The sequence below is a fragment of the Bufo bufo genome, chromosome 1 (assembly GCF_905171765.1).
Source record: "Bufo bufo chromosome 1, aBufBuf1.1, whole genome shotgun sequence".
Taxonomy (NCBI): Eukaryota; Metazoa; Chordata; class Amphibia; order Anura; family Bufonidae; genus Bufo; species Bufo bufo.
In genome coordinates, this window is record NC_053389.1 from 294,979,078 (window position 1) to 295,000,410 (window position 21,333).

At 41.3% G+C, this 21,333-nt stretch overlaps 1 protein-coding gene across 1 annotated transcript in view; it reads left to right on the forward strand.

Annotated features, from left to right (window-relative positions):
• Positions 1-21,333, forward strand: part of PDGFRB (platelet derived growth factor receptor beta) — a 186,600-nt gene that overhangs the window by 66,257 nt on the left and 99,010 nt on the right. The window contains exons 2-5 of the mRNA XM_040440726.1: positions 9,098-9,157; positions 10,648-10,944; positions 19,748-20,014; positions 21,076-21,206. Coding sequence (XP_040296660.1) covers positions 9,136-9,157; positions 10,648-10,944; positions 19,748-20,014; positions 21,076-21,206 — 717 coding nt within the window. The 5' untranslated portion in view covers positions 9,098-9,135. The remainder of the gene's footprint in view (positions 1-9,097; positions 9,158-10,647; positions 10,945-19,747; positions 20,015-21,075; positions 21,207-21,333) is intronic.

Consider the following 21,333-nt stretch of genomic DNA (forward strand, 5'->3'; position numbering starts at 1 on the left):
TTTTTTTTCTCTATATTAAAGGACACTATAGTCACCAGAACCACAACAGCTAAACGTAGTAGTTCTGGTGTCTATAGCATGTCTCTGCAAGCTTTTTAATGTAAACACTGCCTTTTCAGAAAAAAAAAAGCAGTATTTATATTACTGCCAAGGAACACCTCTAGTGGCCACTCATCATTATTAAAGTTTACTACTCTACGAGGTGTGTGGATTTTTTTTGTGTGTCTTGTGGTGGAGGGCGTGATTGCATGCTAGGGTGTGGGAAGGCGGGATCCAGGGCACCCAAGTAAATTCTTGCCCAGGGTCCAATCAATATTAAAGACGGCCCTGTGTAGCCGGAACAAGTAGCAGTAGAAGAAGGGGTGGTGTCAGCAGCAGCAGCAAGGTCAAAGCTGCCACCATCATCCAGCGGTTACGTTTTGACCAACAATTCATCTGTACTGGAATGGCTGACTTACTCTTTACAATTATCTCAAATTACAACAGATACACACAGACAGGTATCAATTGGTTCCTCTGACACCATGCTTAGTTGGCATGGCCCAGGAACTGCCCCTGTACCTTAACCTGCCTCTTGCTTTTGCTGCTCCATCTGTTAGTCAAGTAATGGTAGCCGCCGGCTCTACTCCACTTTACAGGAACGATGATCTTTGTGAGGACAGTCAGTAGTTACAGGAAAGCACAGACTTTCAGAAGAGGTCCGCGGTGGACTTCTTTAGGCATGCAACTACCAATGATGACAGTCAGGTGGGAGCACATGCTGCGAGAGGTCAGGGATGTGCGCAAGAGACAAGTGAGGGTGACACAAGTCACTCGCAAACATATGTAGATGATGATGTAGCCAATTGTACGTGGGATCTGGGTGAAGAGGGTGCATTGTCATCATCAGGGTGGCAGCGTGCTTGTGATACAGCAGGGCGAAAGCAGTGGGAGATCTGGAGCCAAATGGAAGATTATCTGTGAGAAACACACTGGCAGTGCACGGCCTCATAAAAGCAGAGGCAAGCAGGCATCATGCAGTGGTGGAGGGAAAATGCGATACTCGGCAGTGGGAATATTTCACACAGTCATTGGGGGACGTTAGTTGTGCGCTATGTAAGATGTGTGGGCAGAAGGTGATGGATGGCCAGGGTGCTAATGTTGGCACAATGGCCCTGCATCAACACATGGAACATCACTGTAAAGTGGAGTGGGAAAACCGTGCCACTCATTTAGCCTTACAGCCTCATGGATCAACCGCTGCTTCTCCCACCAGCCCACACCTCCTCTCCAGCAGTCAGGGCTCGTCAAAGTCAGCAGAAGGAAGCTGTTGTTCCTTTCCATCGACTTCGATGTCATCTATTGCTCCTGATGCTTCTCCTCCTTAATGTCACATGTTTTGACAGCAATTGATCACTAAGGTGATAGCAAAAATAAAACAGTATGCATGCACTCATCCGGTGGCACAGAAGGTGAACATGCACCTGGCCAAGTTGCTGGTACTACAGTGCCTCCCTTTCCACATAGTTGACTCTGCACATTTCAGAGAACTGATGGCTTGTGCCCACTCAAGGTGGAGAGTCCCAAGCTCACAATACTTTTTCCATAATGCTGTACCAGCCCTGCACGCATATGTTGAGCAGAAGGTGGGTCAGCCCTTGGGCCTCTCGGTGTCTGATAGAGTTCATGCCAGCGCTAACGTATGAAGTTGTAACTATGGTTAAGGACAACATATGTCATTCACAGCCCACTGAGTAAATGTCTTTCCGGCCGAGGCACACCAACAACTAGGCCAGGTGACGGCAATCCCTCCTCCGTGTTGTAATCGTGGGATTTCTGCGCCAATGTCCTCCTCTGCATCCTCACCCTCCCCTCTAGGCACAGTTCCCAGTGGTCTTCCATCATATCACCTATGCAAAGCTAGGCGTTATCACACAGATCTGCACCCCGTCAGCCTGGACGAACGGAGTCACACCGGGGAGGAACTGCTCTGCATCATCAATAAAGAAATCGAATACTGGCTGTCTCCTCGCCAATTGGAGATAGGAACCATGGTTACTGATAACAGGAATAACATTTTGTCTGCGCTGCATCAGGGAGGGCTGACCCATGAGCCCTGCATGGCGCACATCTTTAATCTTGTTGTCACTTGGTTCCTCAAGCCTTTCACTGGATTGCAAGACCTGTTAAAAATGTCCTGGAAACTGTGCATGCACTTCAGCCACTTTTTCCATGCAAAACACACCCTTCTTGAGCTGCAGAGGCAAAATTCTCTTCCCCAACATCGCCTGATATGCAAACGCCCAGGAATTTTATATACTAAGTGGTTTATCTGCCCAAGCGACAGGAGCAGAGCAGGAGGAGGATGAGGAGTTGGAGGACGATGATGAAGACGAGGCAGATGACTCTGGCAGACCGTGGCGGTATGCAGTGAAGATGGAGGCAGGGAGGCTCTCTGAATCCCTTATGCAAATGGTCAGATACATGCTGTCATGTTTGCAGAGTGACAGCTGCATGGTTAGGATTCGGCAGAGGGATGACTACTGGCTATCCACATTGTTAGACCCTCGCTACAGATCAAAAATGGGTGCATTTATTAGACCTTCTGAGAGGGATGCAAAAATTGACTACTATAGAGCCACTGTCATGGGGCCACTACTTTATATTACTTATGACATTTATTAAACACTTGGCCAGCAACTGGGATTGGACCCCCAAGGTTCAAAACACTTCTTTATGCAGCTGTAACTTCCAAGAATATGCCTTATGGTGGGTTCACACCAGCATTTCGCTGGTTTTCAGCCTTTCATTCGACGGATCCAGCTACCTGTTCTTTAAAACGGAAACGTTTTATTTAATCTACACTTCAATGGAGGACGGATGTCATTGTATTGACATCCGTTTACTCCAATTCCATCTGAAATCCGTTTATATGCCAGATTTGAAAGCGCTGTTTTTAGGCAGAGTGACCTGGCTATACGTGATTTATAGCAATCTGTGATGACTTCATTCATAGCAAATCAACACTCTTAGGAACTACCTTCATTGTTTGCACACTGTTGAGTATCTTGAGCGGCATAATGTATGGCCTGCAGTACTCATCATAGTTGATTCCAGCTAATAATTTATATGATCACTTTTGAAAGGAGTGTTGAACAAGTGGCCAAATTCTTTTTGATCACACCCAGTAAAACATGTTGTGGTGTCAAGGTGGCACCATGCCTAGTTGCCATGAATTTGAATAGTACTTGGTAAATTTACTTCACGGTCAAAAGCATGTGTAGACCTGAACCTCACATTCCTATGTGCTTGTGGTCGCCTCTTTCCATAACCTAAATAATGGTCCTGCACCTGCTAACTATAAGAACCTCCTTTTATCAAGGATGGCTCTTTATCACATTTTTGAACATGTCTGCAATGAAAAAGATTCATCTACAAGATTATTAGAGCAGATGACCAATGTGTGTGGTTCTCTGTTTCTATTATACACTGCTCAAAAAAATAAAGGGAACACAAAAATAACACATCCTAGATCTGAATTAATTAAATATTCTTCTGAAATACTTTGTTCTTTACATAGTTGAATGTGCTGACAACAAAATCACACAAAAATAAAAAAATGGAAATCAAATTTTTCAACCCATGGAGGTCTGGATTTGGAGTCACACTCAAAATTAAAGTGGAAAAACACACTACAGGCTGATCCAACTTTGATGTAATGTCCTTAAAACAAGTCAAAATGAGGCTCAGTAGTGTGTGTGGCCTCCACGTGCCTGTATGACCTCCCTACAATGCCTGTGCATGCTTCTGATGAGGTGGCGGACGGTCTCCTGAGGGATCTCCTCCCAGACCTGGACTAAAGCATCTGCTAACTCCTGGACAGTCTGTGGTGCAACGTGACGTTGGTGGATAGAGCGAGACATGATGTCCCAGATGTGCTCAATTGGATTCAGGTCTGGGGAACGGGCGGGCCAGTCCATAACATCAATGCCTTCGTCTGGCCAACCGCACCAGCATATGGTCTCACAAGGGGTCTGAGGATCTCATCTCGGTACCTAATGGCAGTCAGGCTACCTCTGGTGAGCACATGGAGGGCTGTGCGGCCCTCCAAAGAAATGCCACCCCACACCATTACTGACCCAATGCCAAACCGGTCATGCTGGAGGATGTTGCAGGCAGCAGAATGTTCTCCACGGCGTCTCCAGACTCTGTCACGTCTGTCACATGTGCTCAATGTGAACCTGCTTTCATCTGTGAAGAGCACAGGGCGCCAGTGGCGAATTTGCCGATCTTGGTGTTCTCTGGCAAATGCCAAACGTCCTGCACGGTGTTGGGCTGTAAGCACAACCCCCACCTGTGGACGTCGGGCCCTCATATCACCCTCATGGAGTCTGTTTCTGACCGTTTGAGCAGACACATGCACATTTGTGGCCTGCTGGAGGTCATTTTGCAGGGCTCTGGCAGTGCTCCTCCTGTTCCTCCTTGCACAAAGGCGGAGGTAGCGGTCCTGCTGCTGGGTTGTTGCCCTCCTACGGCCTCCTCCACGTCTCCTGATGTACTGGCCTGTCTCCTGGTAGCGCCTCCATGCTCTGGACACTACGCTGACAGACCCAGCAAACCTTCTTGCCACAGCTCGCATTGATGTGCCATCCTGGATAAGCTGCACTACCTGAGCCACTTGTGTGGGTTGTAGACTCCGTCTCATGCTACCACTAGAGTGAAAGCACCGCCAGCATTCAAAAGTGACCAAAACATCAGCCAGGAAGCATAGGAACTGAGAAGTGGTCTGTGTTCACCACCTGCAGAACCACTCCTTTATTGGGGGTGTCTTGCTAATTGCCTATAATTTCCACCTGTTGTCTATCCCGTTTTCACAACAGCATGTGAAATTGATTGTCACTCAGTGTTGCTTCCTAAGTGGACAGTTTGATTTCACAGAAGTGTGATTGACTTGGAGTTACATTGTGTTGTTTAAGTGTTCCCTTTATTTTTTTGAGCAGTGTATATATGGTATTAAAAAAATGTATACCACGCAGTGCAGTATGCGCCAATTTTAGAGTAGGACCCACTTAGAGAGGCAACCTTGGCGTGGTGAGTGGGCTTATGCCTTTTGATCAAAATGTACACTAATGCCTCATTTAGCATGTAGCACAGGAGGCGGTACACATGTGCTATTTAGTGCTGTTTTCTGCTAAAGTAGCAGGGATTAGATCAAAGCGTAGCAGCTGGATGTGCGATTCATTTCTTTTCTTTTTTTATAAAAATAAAAAATGAGACCTTTCTAACTTTTCAATCTACATTTTTCACACCCTATCTCCATCGGTGTCTTACAGGGCTCCCAAAGACAACATTCGCTCAGTTTGTAGCCTCCAGCTGTGGCGAGATAACAAATAAATCTTCATGGTTCTTCCCTGATGTAATGCTATAACTGGAGTCGATGCAGTTTTTGTAAATACCTGCTTGGCTTCCTTATTTTTCTCCCTTCCTCTAACAACTTGTGTAGTCCTTTTTATATTTCTATGTTTCATTCCAGTGTCTCAAATATTTGCACAGAGAACGAAAGTGATCATTATGTAGAGAATGAGCAGTTCTGTGCACAGCGGATTGTGTTGGAAAGACATTGAAATAGACCATTATATTACAGGAAATACTCACAACAGGAATGTGTACTGCACAAGGTCTTAAAGGGAACCTGTCATCAACTTTATGCTGTCCATACTAACAGCAGCATAAAGTAGTGACAGGTGAGTTGATTTCAGCAGTCTGTCATTTAAAAGTTAAAAATGAGCGAGCGCTCCGTACAGTATTAGAATGTATTGGCTCCATGAAAGTACCTTGGAACCGAACCAGAATTCGGTAAAAGTTTTTTTACAGAATATATCAATTTCTGAAGTTGTTATGAGAAGTCTCACAAGACTTCGCAAAGTAATAACTTTGGCTCATCGGAGCCAATACATTCTAATACTGTATGGAGCGCTCGCTCTATACAGTATTGAAACAAAGTTTTATGCGAATCCACTTCGCTCATCCCTTATTATGATGCTGGTTCTCTGCAACCACTGACTCATGAGTGACACACCGGTGAAATCAGCATTTCTGTCACTAGTTTATGCTGTCCTTAGTGAGGTCAGCATAAAATTGATGACAGGTTCCCTTTAAAGGAAAAAAATATATAGAGCCAGTAAATATATTGCGATGTATGAGCGTATGTAAAATAGCACCTTATAAGTCCAAGAGATGAAGTTATGAACGGAGCATGGGACCTATTAAATAACATTATGAAAAACAAATAAATAACATATCACTTATACATACACATATATCAATCATCTGTCATCTATTTTAAAATGTGTATATAAGATCTATCTATCTATCTATCTATCTATCTCATAAAAGAAAAAACTCCACAGCACTTCCCAAATGTGTATCAAAAGGTATATTTCAAATCACCAGACAGCAACGTTTCGGTCCACTCACTGGGACCTTTCTCAAGCACCGACCTGCTTAAGAAAGGTCCCAGTGAGTGGACCGAAACATTGCTGTCTAGTGATTTGAAATATACCTTTTGATACATATTTGGGAAGTGCTGTGGAGTTTTTTCTTTTATATTTTTGGAGGCTGAATCTTTTCCACTGCTGCTGGCACCCCTACATTACCATTTATGCTGTGCTGCTCACATTTCTGCATCAAATATCTATCTCATTTCTATCTATCTATCTATATCTATCTATATCTATCTATCTCATATCTATCTATCTATCTATCTATCTATCTATATCTATCTATATCTATCTATATCTATCTATCTATCTATCTCATATCTATCTATCTATCTATCTCTCCTATATATTTATCTATATATCTCCTATCTATCTATTATCTATCTATCTACAGTGGATATAAAAAGTCTACACACCCCTGTTAAAATGTCAGGTTTCTAAACTGTACAACTCAATTAAAAAACAAACTGAAATCTTTTAGGTAGAGGGAAGAAAAAATATAAAAATAAAATAATATGGTTGCATAAGTGTGCACACCCTTAAACTAATACTTTGTTTAAGCACCTTTTGATTTTATTACAGCACTCAGTCTTTATGGGTATGAGTCTATCAGCATGGCACATTTCGACTTGGCAAGATTTGCCCACTCTTCTTTGCAAAAACACTCCAAATCTGTCAGATTTTCAATCGGATTCAGGTCTGGGCTCTGGCTGGGCCATTCCAAAACTTTAATCTTCTTCTGGCGTAGCCATTTCTTTGTTGATTTGGATGTATGCTTTGGGTCGTTGTCATGCTGAAAGATGAAGTTCCTCTTCATGTTCAGCTTTCGAGCAGAAGCCTGAAGGTTTTGTGCCAATATTGACTGGTATTTGGAACTGTTCATAATTCCCTCTAGCTTAACTAAGGCCCCAGTTCCAGCTGAAGAAAAACAGCCCCAAAGCATGATGCTGCCACCACCATGCTTCACTGTGGGTATGGTGTTCTTTTGGTGATGTGCAGTGTTGTTTTTGCGCCAAACATATCTTTTGGAATTATGGCCAAAAAGTTTAACCTTGATTTCATCAGACCATAATACCTTTTCCCACATGCTTTTCGGAGACTACAGATGTGTTTTTGCTAAATGTAGCCTGGCTTGGATGTTTTTCTTAGTAAGAAAAGGCTTTCGTCTTGCCACTCTACCCCATAGTCCAGACATATGAAGAATATGGGAGATTGTTGTCACATGTACCACACAGCCACTACTTGCCAGATATTCCTGCAGCTCCTTTAATGTTGCTGTAGGCCTCTTGGTAGCCTCCCAGGCCAGTTTTCTTCTCGTCTTTTCATCAATTATGGAGGGACGTCCAGTTCTTGGTAATGTCACTGTTGTGCCATATTTTCTCCACTTGATGATGACTGTCTTCACTGTGTTCCATGGTATATCTAATGCCTTGGTAATTCTTTTGTGCCCTTTTCCTGACTGATACCTTTTAACAATGAGATCCCTCTGATGCTTTGGAAGCTCTCTGTGGACCATGGCTTTTGCTGTGGGATGCGACTAAGAATATTTCAGGAAAGACCAACTAGAGCAGCTGAACTTTATTTGGGGTTAATCAGAGGCACTTTAAATAATGGCAGGTGTATGCTGACTCCTATTTAACAGGATTTTGAATGTGATTGCTTAATTCTGAACACAGCTACATCCCCAGTTATAAGAGGGTGTGCACACTTATGCAACCACATTATTATTTTTTTTGTTTGTTTTCTTCCCTCCACCTAAAAGATTTCAGTTTGTTTTTCAATTGAGTGGTACAGTTTATAGGTCACATTAAAGGTGGAAAAGTTCTGAAAAGATTTATCTTTGTTTCATTTTTTTACATCACAGAAACCTGACATTTAAACAGGGGAGTGGAGACTTTTTATATCCACTGTATCTATCTATCTATCTATCTCCTATCTATCAATTTATCTATCTATCTCCTATCTATCTATATCATATCTATCTATATCTACTGTATTTATCTATCTCCTATCTATCTATTTATCTATCTATCTATCTATCTCCTATCTATCTATCTATCTATCTATCTAATATCTATCTATTTATCTATCTATCTCCTATCTATCAATTTATCTATCTATCTCCTATCTATCTATATCATATCTATCTATATCTACTGTATTTATCTATCTCCTATCTATCTATATATATATCTATCTATAGATCTATCTCATATCTATCGATCTATCTCCTATGTATGTATGTATGTATGTATCTATCTCATATCTATCTATTTCATATCTATCTATCTCCGTATCCCATATCTATCTATCCATCTATCTCTCTGTCCATCCATCAATCTATGAATCTATCTATATATCTCTCATATCTATCTATATCTATCTCATATCTATCTATCCATCCATGTATCTCATATCTATCTATCTATCTATCTATCTATCTATCTACAGTATCTGTCTATCTGTCTATCTATCTATCTTTTATCCCCCTCTCTGCAGCATGTAGACATCCCTCTTTATAAAACCAGTGTTCACAACTTAGAAGTTTCCCATTTACTTTTGACTGATGTGTAGGTACCCATATCTTATATTTTATTCATTTTCTTTCTTCTGTGCAGGAGAGTACTACTGGAGTCCTTACTGACAAACATAGAAGATGAATCTACAGCTAATTACAGGTATTTTTTCTAACCTTCAATGAAAGTTAGATGACATATTTTGAGTATGAGATGTGTAAGGGAAATAAACACTAAAACCATAAAGAGTTGGCAATTTATAAAATAGCTATTGGTAGTTAAAAACAGCCAGAGAAATTACCAGGTGCACAAACAGTAAACCAGAAAGCATGGTAGAAATAGTATGAAGTGGGGGGAATGATTTGTCGTCGTCCCCCCCCCCCAACCCCACTTCATATTCTTACCTATGACAAGACCTTTAGATTGATTGGTAAGAGGAGCTGGATCTGTCGTTTAGAAAATGTAACAGGTCCAAGGGTCCCAGATTTTCTGAAATTTTTAAAGAATTCCCCAAGTCAGAGCTATCAGCTTCTCATTAATCATGTAATACTTCAGAGAAATGAAGATTGTTTTTACAGGCTTGGACAACTTTTTTTGTTTAAGTTAGCAGAAAATAGCTTTCTCTTGGTGCAGGGTATTCCCTCTAGTTTTTAACCAAATGGCGCCTCTCCATGGTTCTTAACTAAGCTTTAGCCGTGTAGCTGTGGTGGTAAAAATCCCAAGAGTTGGTAGACTGACACAGGTGCACCATCTTGTGGTTCATGTCAGAGCACCTGTGAAGGCTTGTGGATATGTAACCCAATGAACGCATGTGCTATATACATAGTAGAGATTAAATATCATCTGAGTAATAGGGGGTTTCTAGGATGAGGATATTAGTAGAAATAGTAGATGTGCTTTACCAGAATTGACTCCATGATGTGAAGTAAAATTAAAGTGTGAAGTTGGCCATATGGATTAGATCACTCTCACTTGAGCATGCATATGTATGAAATAGAGAGAGGATAGAAAGCCCCTGTTGCAGCAGCTTATCTACCCGCTAACAAAAAGATCAGGCAATTGAATCTAACATGCTTGATCCTTATTCCCCCCCAACATCAGTTGTCGGTGGAGAGTCAGGAGGCTACCTTAAACATAGATGTTCAGCTGAAGCCACCAGAGGCAGAGAATAACAGGTCTGAGTAAAGGGTGGAGATAAGGCTAGGTACATGAGGGTCAGTTCTGCACCTGTGTTCAAAAGTTGCGATATTCAAAGAATGGGTGATATTTTTGAGGGAGGTAGCAATAAAAAAAATTATTTGGAAATATCTGAACTTGAAGAGATCTAAGGATGGGAGTTTGTATGTTTCCTGCAGGGAGGGAAACTGACTGATACTGTGTAGGTTGAGGAAATGGTACATAGTATGAAGACCCTTTGAGATTTATTGTCGGAAGAGATGTGGGTATTCACAGTCATTATTTACACATACGGTCAAAAGCAGTATTTTCACTACAACTAGCCAGCCGCTATCCAATAGTTTAGTCATACATACCAAAGCAATTTTTGCATAATATTACAGTAGTTGCCCAATGTTAAATAAATCACAGTGGTAGCTAATAAAATGCATGCAATGATTACAAATTTTGGCAAGTTTCTTTTTTTTCCTGTCTAGGATTGTTAATGCTGTCATGGACAGCTTCATCGCAGGACCTCAACCAGAGTACACCTGAAATTGTCCTCAATATGTTCAGCTCTTTCTCAATAAGCTGCTCAGCTGAAACCATCACTGCTTGGAAACATGACGATCATTTCATTAATTCAACGCTGGAATTTAATGTCAATGAGTTCACTAATACACTTACCCTGCAGAATGTGACTGGGCATAACACAGGAATGTACACCTGTGTGTACAACGGTTCACAGAACCATGAAAAACCAGAGGTGAAATCCATCTACATTTTTGTACCTGGTAAGAGTATTCATATAATTTGTCCGCTTACATATTTAAAAAAATCTATTGATGGTCCCTTAATATGGTGATAAAACAGAACCACTGCAAAACCCAACAATAAGGTACCAGAACCACTAGTACAAAAAAGTAAAATAAAGAAAAGTGGTTTAAAGGGGGAGATGTTTTTAAAAGGGTTGAGAAGGTCTGGCCATTAAAGATGGCGCCTGCTCGCAAGCACATCGGATGACATAGCCACCCTATTTCTGCTGTTTTAAGCAGCAGACACCCAGGGCCAATGTCTGCAATGAGCAATAATGCAGGTTGCAGACATTTAACTCCTCAAATGCTGTGGTCAATTCTGTCCATGACAACGGAGACAGCTGAGATCAGGGAAGCAGATCATTCTTTCTAATAACCTGGATCTAATAGAGTGGAAGTTCTTATTGAACTCTGCAGTTTGCATTGCTCCATAAGAAAATAGTGCAAATCCCTCACATTGCAATATTAATTCATTGTACTGTAGTTTAAGGGACAAGTGATCTAAGGATCGCATGTCAAAGACCCCAACAGAAAAAAATCAAAATGGCCAATTCGTCTTTTTTTTCATCCCTTATCTTGCAAAACAAATTGAATAAAAAGTAATCAATAAAAAGTACAGATTGCCCTGCAAAATAATTAGCCCTCACACAGTTCCGTAGACAGAACTTTAAAAAAAAAAGTTATTGGGGGTCAGAATATTCAAATAAAAAATAATTTTTTTCAAAAGTTTTTATTTTTTTCAGTATTAAAACTCAAGAAAAACTTTAGTGGAATCGTTGTAAGTTAACAGATCAGTTTTAATGCATAGTGCATGCTATAATAACAAAACTCTTAAAACTGTGGCAAAATTGTGTTTTTTTCCAATTTCAACCCATTTGGAATTTTTTTTTCCAGCTTCTCACTACAATATGCGACAAAATATGCAAAGGGTGCCACTAGAAAGTAAAACTTGTCTCGCAATAAACAAACCCTAATAGGGCTATGGTAATAGAAAAATAAAAAAAAGTTATGGCTCCGGGAAGGCAGGGAGTAAAAAATTAAAACGCAAAAAAGGGTTAAAATATATAATTTAAAAAAATACCTCCCTCTATGAGAGAAGTTGTCTTTTTTGAACAAAAGACCCTTAGTAAGTCAAATCTTATGGTTTTATTTCTTTAATGTAGATTTAAAAATAGGTTCTAAAAAGTAACAACCAGGATAATTATGTCAGATCAGGTGGGCTTTTATCGTCCGAACAATAATAAAAGGAGGCTCTTTCACATTTTGCAATTAGCTGCCCTGGGACAAGAATACAGCTAAACTACAATTCCATAAAGGCTTTTGACAGGGTCCAACAGATTTTTCTGTGCTATTGACTTGATTTGGAATAGGGTTGATTACGATATTACTCTTTGCAGGTACGATGAAATATCAAAGGGGTTCTATTAGAACCTTTTTTTACAAAGGTTATCCTCTTTGACCCTTGTCATATTATATCTACATAGAACCTTGCCTAAGATTTTTATTTTTTTATTTTTTTTTTAACAACCTCAGCCCCTATGGCTTAAACACCCTGAAAGACCAGGCCTCTTTTTACACTTCTGACCTACACTACTTTCACCGTTTATTGCTCGGTCATGCAACTTACCACCCAAATGAATTTTACCTCCTTTTCTTCTCACTAATAGAGCTTTCATTTGGTGGTATTTCATTGCTGCTGACATTTTTACTTTTTTTGTTATTAATCGAAATTTAACGATTTTTTTGCAAAAAAATGACATTTTTCACTTTCAGTTGTAAAATTTTGCAAAAAAAACGACATCCATATATAAATTTTGCTGTAAATTTATTGTTATACATGTCTTTGATAAAAAAAAAAATGTTTGGGTAAAAAAAAAATGGTTTGGGTAAAAGTTATAGCGTTTACAAACTATGGTACAAAAATGTGAATTTCCGCTTTTTGAAGCAGCTCTGACTTTCTGAGCACCTGTCATGTTTCCTGAGGTTCTACAATGGCCAGACAGTACAAACACCCCACAAATGACCCCATTTCGGAAAGTAGACACCCTAAGGTATTCGCTGATGGGCATAGTGAGTTCATCGAACTTTTTATTTTTTGTCACAACTTAGCGGAAAATGATGATTTTTTCTTTTTTTTTTCTTACAAAGTCTCATATTCCACTAACTTGTGACAAAAAATAAAAAGTTCTATGAACTCACTATGCCCATCAGTGAATACCTTGGGGTGTCTTCTTTCCAAAATGGGGTCACTTATGGGGTAGTTATACTGCCCTGGCATTCTAGGGGCCCAAATGTGTGGTAAGGAGTTTGAAATCAAATTCTGTAAAAAATGGCCAGTGAAATCCGAAAGGTGCTCTTTGGAATGTGGGCCCCTTTGCCCACCTAGGCTGCAAAAAAGTGTCACACATGTGGTATCTCCGTATTCAGGAGAAGTTGGGGAATGTGTTTTGGGGTGTAATTTTACATATACCCATGCTGGGTGAGATAAATATCTTGGTCAAATGCCAACTTTGTATAAAAAAATGGGAAAAGTTGTCTTTTGCCAAGATATTTCTCTCACCCAGCATGGGTATATGTAAAATGACACCCCAAAACACATTCCCCAACTTCTCCTGAATACGGAGATACCACATGTGTGACACTTTTTTGCAGCCTAGGTGGGCAAAGGGGCCCACATTCCAAAGAGCACCTTTCGGATTTCACAGGCCATTTTTTACAGAATTTGATTTCAAACTCCTTACCACACATTTGGGCCCCTAGAATGCCAGGGCAGTATAACTACCCCACAAGTGACCCCATTTTGGAAAGAATAAGGGTGACACCAAGTCCCAGACTGTCTTCCCACTGCTCCCCAGGTAGTCAGGGCAACCGACCGGCTCCAGGGTCTGATCTTTTCCCTCATAGATCCGAAATTTGTGGGTATAGCCTGTGGCCCTTTCACAGAGCTTATACAATTTGACCCCATACCGGGCACGCTTGCTTGGGATGTATTGTTTGAAGCCAAGGCACCCGGTAAAATGTATTAGGGACTCGTCTACGCAGATGTTTTGCTCTGGGGTATACAAATCTGCAAATTTCTGGTTGAAGTGGTCTATGAGGGGCCGAATTTTGTGGAGCCGGTCAAAAGCTGGGTGGCCTCTGGGACGGGAGGTGGTGTTGTCGCTAAAATGCAGGAAACGGAGGATGGCCGCAAATCGTGCCCTGGACATAGCAGCAGAGAACATGGGCATGTGATGAATCGGGTTCGTGGACCAATATGACCGCAATTCATGCTTTTTAGTTAGACCCATGTTGAGGAGAAGGCCCAAAAAACTTGGACTGGTTTCCACCGGAAAGGCTGGGCATAAAAGCTTCCCGGGTTGGCGGATATAAATTGTGTGGCATACCGGTTTGTCTCTGCCACGACTAAGTCCAAGAGCTCCGCAGTCAAGAACAGCTCAAAAAATCCCAGGGCCGAACCGATTTGAGCCGTCTCAACCCGAACTCCAGACTGGGCGGTGAAAGGGGGAACTAATGGTGCGGCTGAAGTTGGTGACTGCCAATCAGGGTTTGCCAGCACCTCAGGGATTCTAGGGGCTCTACGGGCCTGTCTGTGCGGTGGCTGCGACGGGGTAACTACTGCACGTGCCACCGTACCAGCTTCAACTGCCCTTCTGGTGCTCGCCACGTCACCATGTTGTACGGCAGTGCTGGTACTAGGTCCAGGATGGGCTGCGCTGCTGGTGTATGCCTCACTACGTGATCCGGCAGCGCCAGCCCCACTCTGCTGCTCTTGAAGCGGATCCTGCACAACCTGTGGTCTAGCGACACGGGGCCGGGTACGCCTGGTTCTATCAGGGACCTCCACCTCCTCGTCCGAACTTTGGGTCAGAGAGCCACTGCTTTCCACAGGTTCATATTCTGACCCGCTAGATTCGTCAGATGAGGGTTCCCATTCCTCATCCGACTGGGTCAGAATCCTGTAGGCCTCTTCAGAAGAATACCCCCTGTTTGACATTTTGGACTACTAAATTTAGGGGTATTCCCTGAGACTACCCAAGAAAAAAAGCAAGCCTGTCTTACAAAGGGGAGGCTAGCGAAGTACCGGAGGCCGCTGCGGTTGATAAAAAATATCAAAACTGATTTTTTTTATCGCCGCAGTGCGTGTAAAATGAATGTGCAGTGATCAAAAAAATATATATTTTTTGTCACTGCGGTGGGGCGGGCGTGGGTGAACGCACGTGTGGGCGACCGATCAGGCCTGATCGGGCAAACACTGCGTTTTGGGTGGAGGGTGAGCTAAGGTGACACTAATACAATTATAGATCTGACCGTGATCAGTTTTGATCACTTACAGATACTATAAAAGTACAAATGCTGATTAGCGATACGCTAATCAGCGAATCAGTGACTGCGGTGCGGTGGGCTGGGCGGTAACCGATCGCTAACTACCTAACCAAGGGGCCTAAACTATCCTAAAACCTAACAGCCAATACTAGTGGGGAAAAAAAGTGTCAGTTTACACTGATCACTTTTTGTCTTTCACTAAGTGATTGACAGGGGCGATCAAAGGGTTAATTGGGGTGCAGGGGGGTGATCTGGGGCTAAAGTGTGGTGTTGGTGCTACTCACTGTGAAGTCTGCTCCTCTGCTGGATCCAACCGACGAAAAGGACCAGCAGAGGAGCAGACAAGCCATATAACAGATCATATTTACTAATATGATCTGTTATATGGCTTGTGATTGGTTTTTTTGAAAATCGCCAGCCTGCCAGCCAATGATCATTGCTGGCAGGCTGGTGACGAAATTGTTCTTTAACTTTTGCCGGCCCGTGATGCGCATGCGCGGGCCGGCTTTGAGCGAAATCTCGCGTCTCGCGAGATGACGCGTATATGCGTGACTGTGCGCAGCGCTGCCACCTCCGGAACGCGAATCTGCGTTAGGCGGTCCGGAGGTGGTTAAAGAGAATCTGTCACCCGTTTTCTGCTGCCCTCTCATGTAAATCCTAACAGCTTTAGCACATGCCAATGAGTCCCGATATTCATGAGCTCATGGCTCTCCCTGACCACCTACTTCTGATGACAGTCTTTTCAATCTGAATCAGCAGCAGGTGGGCTGGGAGAGCCAGGAGCTCATGAATATGGAGACTCATCATTATGCACCGGAGCTGTTCAATACAAGATTTTGGCAAAACGGCTGCGTCAATTAAAGAAAGTGACCCAGCATTTTGCTAAGGGCATCTGTCACAAGTTTACGTTGCCCTTAGTTAGGACATCATTAGTGTTGAGCAAAGCGAGCTTCAGATGCTTCACTCGAAGTCAATTTGTTCAAAACTTTGGAATAATACTGTACGGAGATTCGTCTCAGTATTAGAATGTATGGGCTATGATGAGCGGAAGTTAGTTATTCACAAAGTCGCTCGTGACTTCGTTAAATAACTTCGGTAGTTGATTTATAAAATGGAAAAAACTTGAAACCGAACTTGGCTTCAGTTCAGTTTTCCACTTTAAAAATCAATAACCGATTTTATTCAACAAAGTCGCTCGCAACTTCATGAATAACTAACTTCAGCTCATCGGAGACCAGACATTCTAACATTATACAGAGATGAATCTCCGTACAGTATTATTCCAAAGTTTTGAATGAAGCGACTTCGGATGAAGCATCCAAAGCTTGTTTCGCTCAACACTAGACACCATAAAACTGGTGACAGATTCCCTTTAATTCCCCCACCCATCCAGCGGTACCTGTGAAAAGATCTATACTTACCTAACCCCCATTGCTCCGTTCTGGCTTTGTGATGATAGGGCTGTCATCACTGCCCTGTCCCCATCTATCAATTTCTGCACAGACAGGGTCACGTGTGCTGCTGCTACAATGACTGGCCTGGTGTACCCAAGTGGCACATCACTGCTGAGGCCAGTCGTTTGCTGTATTGGTACACATGACTCCATCCACGAGGAAGTTGACATACAAGGACCATAATTCCAGTGATGACAGCCCAGGAGCCACCGAGCCAGAACAGAGCAGTGGGGAGCAGGTGAGTATAGATCTCTTCACAGGTTCCGTTGGGTGGGGGAAAAAAAAATCCTGGACAGCTCTTTTAAGCAGAACTAATAAGTTCCTCCCATGATTCTGTTAATTTTGGGAATAAAGATGGTAACAATTAAATATTAGTTTATGTGGATGACATGACGGAAATGATTCAGGTTTAAAAAATAAGGAGGTTATCACATAAAATGTATTACTATGCAATGCATAGGGCATTGAAAATGCAGTATACATGCAGTAAAAATATTGTAAATTTATTATGTACATTACATTGTCCCCCCTGCAGTTTATCCTACTGGTCCACTTTCTCCTGCATTCATTGGTGGACTAAAATGTTCAGTAGTGTCCCTGATCTCCTCACTGCTGGTGTAGGATCTTATAGAGAAGCAGATGAGTCTGTCCAGATACCTTTCATTCATTTATCCCTGCTTCTAAATTCAAACAAGACAGGAAATTGTGGGGACATTGCATATCATATATATTTTTGGAGCTGTTGTTTATACTCTAGGTTGTCAACTAAGCTCTCTACTCTTCGGGACCCTTTAGAAAATGGAATCCCTGTATAAGTGCTTTGTTTGTATTTCATAGGTGTAATTTAAAGAGTAACTAAACTTTATACACTACTTTTAATATGTTGTGCCTAACCCCCTAAAAAATATTTTTCTAATATACTTTATTTATTAATTTTCTATTTTTACTATAATTTTTTATCCCTAAAGCGCACCATTTACTGGTGCGCTAAAACTCAGTTCTCCCTACACCGCTGAGCTGTCAGGGGTCTACAGAGTACGGAGTACTCATTTTATGAATGGGGCTGCAGCAGCGCAGGGAGAACAGGCAGGAGCGCATATTGCTGCTCCTGCCTGTGCTTCCTGGACTATTACTAACTGCTGGCATAGTGCATGGGTAACCTGTAACCTATCTACTATGCCAGGATTAGCTGAGCAGAGCGGGCTCCTGCTTCTGCCTGCTCCAATCAGCTAAGAAAACAGCATGTAAGTTCCCTGCGTTGCTGCGGCCCCATTTAGCTCAGCGGTGTAGGGAGAACTGAGTTTTAGAGCACCAGTGAATGGTGCGCTTTACGGATAAAAAAGTATATTAGAATAAGATTTAGAAAAAATATTTTTTAGGGGGTTAGGGACAACATTTTAAAAGTTAGTGTAAAAGTTTAGTTACTCTTTAAGTCCTACTCTATTTTTTTAAATAGGTTGTTAACAAAGAGGGTATTTTTAATGAAAACGTGTGAATGTTCTTCTCTATAATCATTATAGCCAGTCTATGTATTCTACTTCCTGTCCTAGCTCTGTAGGATCATCCTCATTTAGGGCTTGTTCACGCAACCATTGGTGTCCCGTTCCCGTATTGCGGATCCGCAATACACGGGCACCGTTCTGTTGTCATTTCGCATCACGGATGCGGACCCATTCATTTCAAGGTTGATTTATAAAGTGGAAAATCACTTTAAAACTTGAAACCGAACTTGGCTTCAGTTCAGACTAGTACCTCGGAACTGAAGCTGAGTGGTTTTCCACTTTAAAAATCAATAACCGATTTTATTCAACAAAGTCGCTCGCAACTTCGTGAATAACTAACTTCGGCTCATCGGAGACCAGACATTCTAACATTGTACAGAGATGAATCTCCGTACAGTATTATTCCAAAGTTTTGAATGAAGCGACTTCGGATGAAGCATCCAAAGCTTGCTTCGCTCAACACTAAACACCATAAAACTGGTGACAGATTCCCTTTAATTCCCCCACCCATCCAGCGGTACCTGTGAAAAGATCTGTACTTACCTAACCCCCATTGCTCTGTTCTGGCTTTGTGATGATAGGGCTGTCTTCACTGCCCTGTCCCCATCTATCAATTTTTGCACAGACAGGGTCACGTGTGCTGCTGCTACAATGACTGGCCTGGTGTACCCAAGTGTACCCATTTGAGGTCCACAGCACGGGCACGGACTTTACACGGTCGTGTGAACAAGCCCTTACACTTTCAGCAGACAAAAAGTCTCACTTTATCTTTATCTAAGTCAGGCCATTCCTTTTGATCACTGTTTATTCCTTTTTTTGGAGGTGAAGTAAAGAAAAAATGGTGAACTGGCCTTTTTGATGTTTTACTCTGTTATGTCTTTTGGTATATGGGGTAAATATTTTATATTTTAACAGTATGGGCATTTTCAGAGCAATGCCTATGATGTTTATTTTTTTGTTTATTTTTATTCTGAGGAAAGGGGTGATTTTAAATTTCTATATCTTTATATTTTAAAAAACTTTTTTGTACCCCCTAAAAGCATAACAATCTGTAATTGACAGATTGGAATAAAATCCATTGCTAAATAGAAGATTGACCACCTGCAGACCCACATTGGTATATACCTGTGAAAGGCATTGGAGCCTCTGCCATTTTTAAAGACCAGACTTTAAAAATGTACAGTGCAGGTTCAGAAAGGGTTAGTCCCTTGTGCTTACTGCTACAGAAGGACAATATTTAGTATTTCATTTTCAATGGCACTGTGCTGCTGAAATGAAGTAAAAAAAAAATCTAAAAAGATTGTTTACCATGAAAATTTTGTTTAAAAGATATACCCCTTTCTTTAAAAGACATTAAAATGACTATTTCTGGTGGAGGTGGCCCTTTAAAAGGGGTTTGTATTGGTGACATAACCAGTAAGCAGAATTTATATAACTTTTTTCACTAGAAGGTAGTTTTCTGTATAATGTCTGTTTTTGTTTTGTTTTTTTATCACAAAGATCCTACTATGGTGTTTTTGCCAATTAAAGAACATGATGTGTTCGTGTTTGTGGCTGTGAACAGTAAAGCCACCATTCCCTGTCGTGTTACCAACCCCAACATGAGCGTGACTCTTCATGAGAGGGGTAATGATGATGAAATTCCATACCTCTATGACAACAAGAAGGGTTTCACTGGAATTTTCCAAGATGTCAATTATTATTGTAAAGCTTCAATGGACGGGATTGAAGTTAACTCAAATCCATATTATATCTACTCAATACAAGGTAAGATAACATTATTATGTTTTCAAGATACATAGTACCATGGAAGATATTGTGTTTTTTTTTCTCATTAATTAAACTATTAAACAAGGTAATTTTGAAAATGGTGCTGGGGGAGAGGGGAGAGGTAGTGCCAACCTTTACCTTTATAAACAGCCAAGACAATATGCCTTAACTAACAGCTGGAAAAGGGGCACTTTACAAATAGGTCCTCTTTCTTTTTCTGTTCCAAAATCTCAAGTAACACCTTATGAGTGCTACCAATTTGGTTGGAAGGATGGGTTTAACTATATATGCAAGCAAAGAGCCTGTGGAAAAGAAAGGAATCCATTCTAGTTTTTCCAAGCTGGTCCTCCTTTCTTCGTATTCAGAATCATTAATGCTACCCTAAAGTACCCTGAATTATGCTAGTTTCATGGAAATCATTATCATCCTTTGCAATTAACAAGGTTGTTCTGCAAACACTGAAGAGGTTACCCTCTGATGTGAAAATGAGAGGTTCATAAAGCAACTTTAAGTGAATCATTTCTAACATTAAAGGGAGTCTGTCACCTCCTGCAAGCACTATTAAGTACATTACTTCTGGCCCTGACTCCAGATCGCTAATTAATATCTTGGTGCTCCCCCTCCTGCTGGGTGATTTAGTAATATATCTTTATAGCAGTAGGACCATTTTTCTGATACATTTATCTAAATCCCCTGTATAACATACTGTAGATGTAAAAGACAATCCCAGCCCCATGTTTTGGGAGTTAACAGACTCCTCTTAAAGTGAATCCCCATTTTTTTTATCATTAGTAATTCTTAATATATCTTTATTGCAGTAGGAGAGCCATTTGTCTGATACAGAGCTCCAAATCGCTCTGCATAACACAGAATGAAAGGATAGCATGCCGGCTGACTGCAGTCACCACTAGGGGGAGCTTAATGCAGCCGTGACACAGAGCCAACGTTGCTGCATTAATAAATAGATTTTAATACTAAATTGTGTTATCCTGACTAAATACATTAGAATGTCTTTTGTACAGTTATTTCAAGTCAGTTTTTTGACCTTTTTTTTCTAGTGTCGGATGAACTCAAGGTGACAGTGAAAGCCTCAAATAGTATAGTGAAGAAGGGAGAAAATATTACAGTTTCCTGTACAGTGACTGAAAATGAAATTCTAAACTTTACCTGGTACTATCCGGGTACCAAGGTGTGTAAAATTAATTATTTCAGCCAAAGAGTCCTTATTGAATAGTGCTAATTATTTTCTTAATATGTTTGGACCAATTTTCTGATACAGAGCTTCAAATCCGATCCATAGACATAGGGGGAGAGGG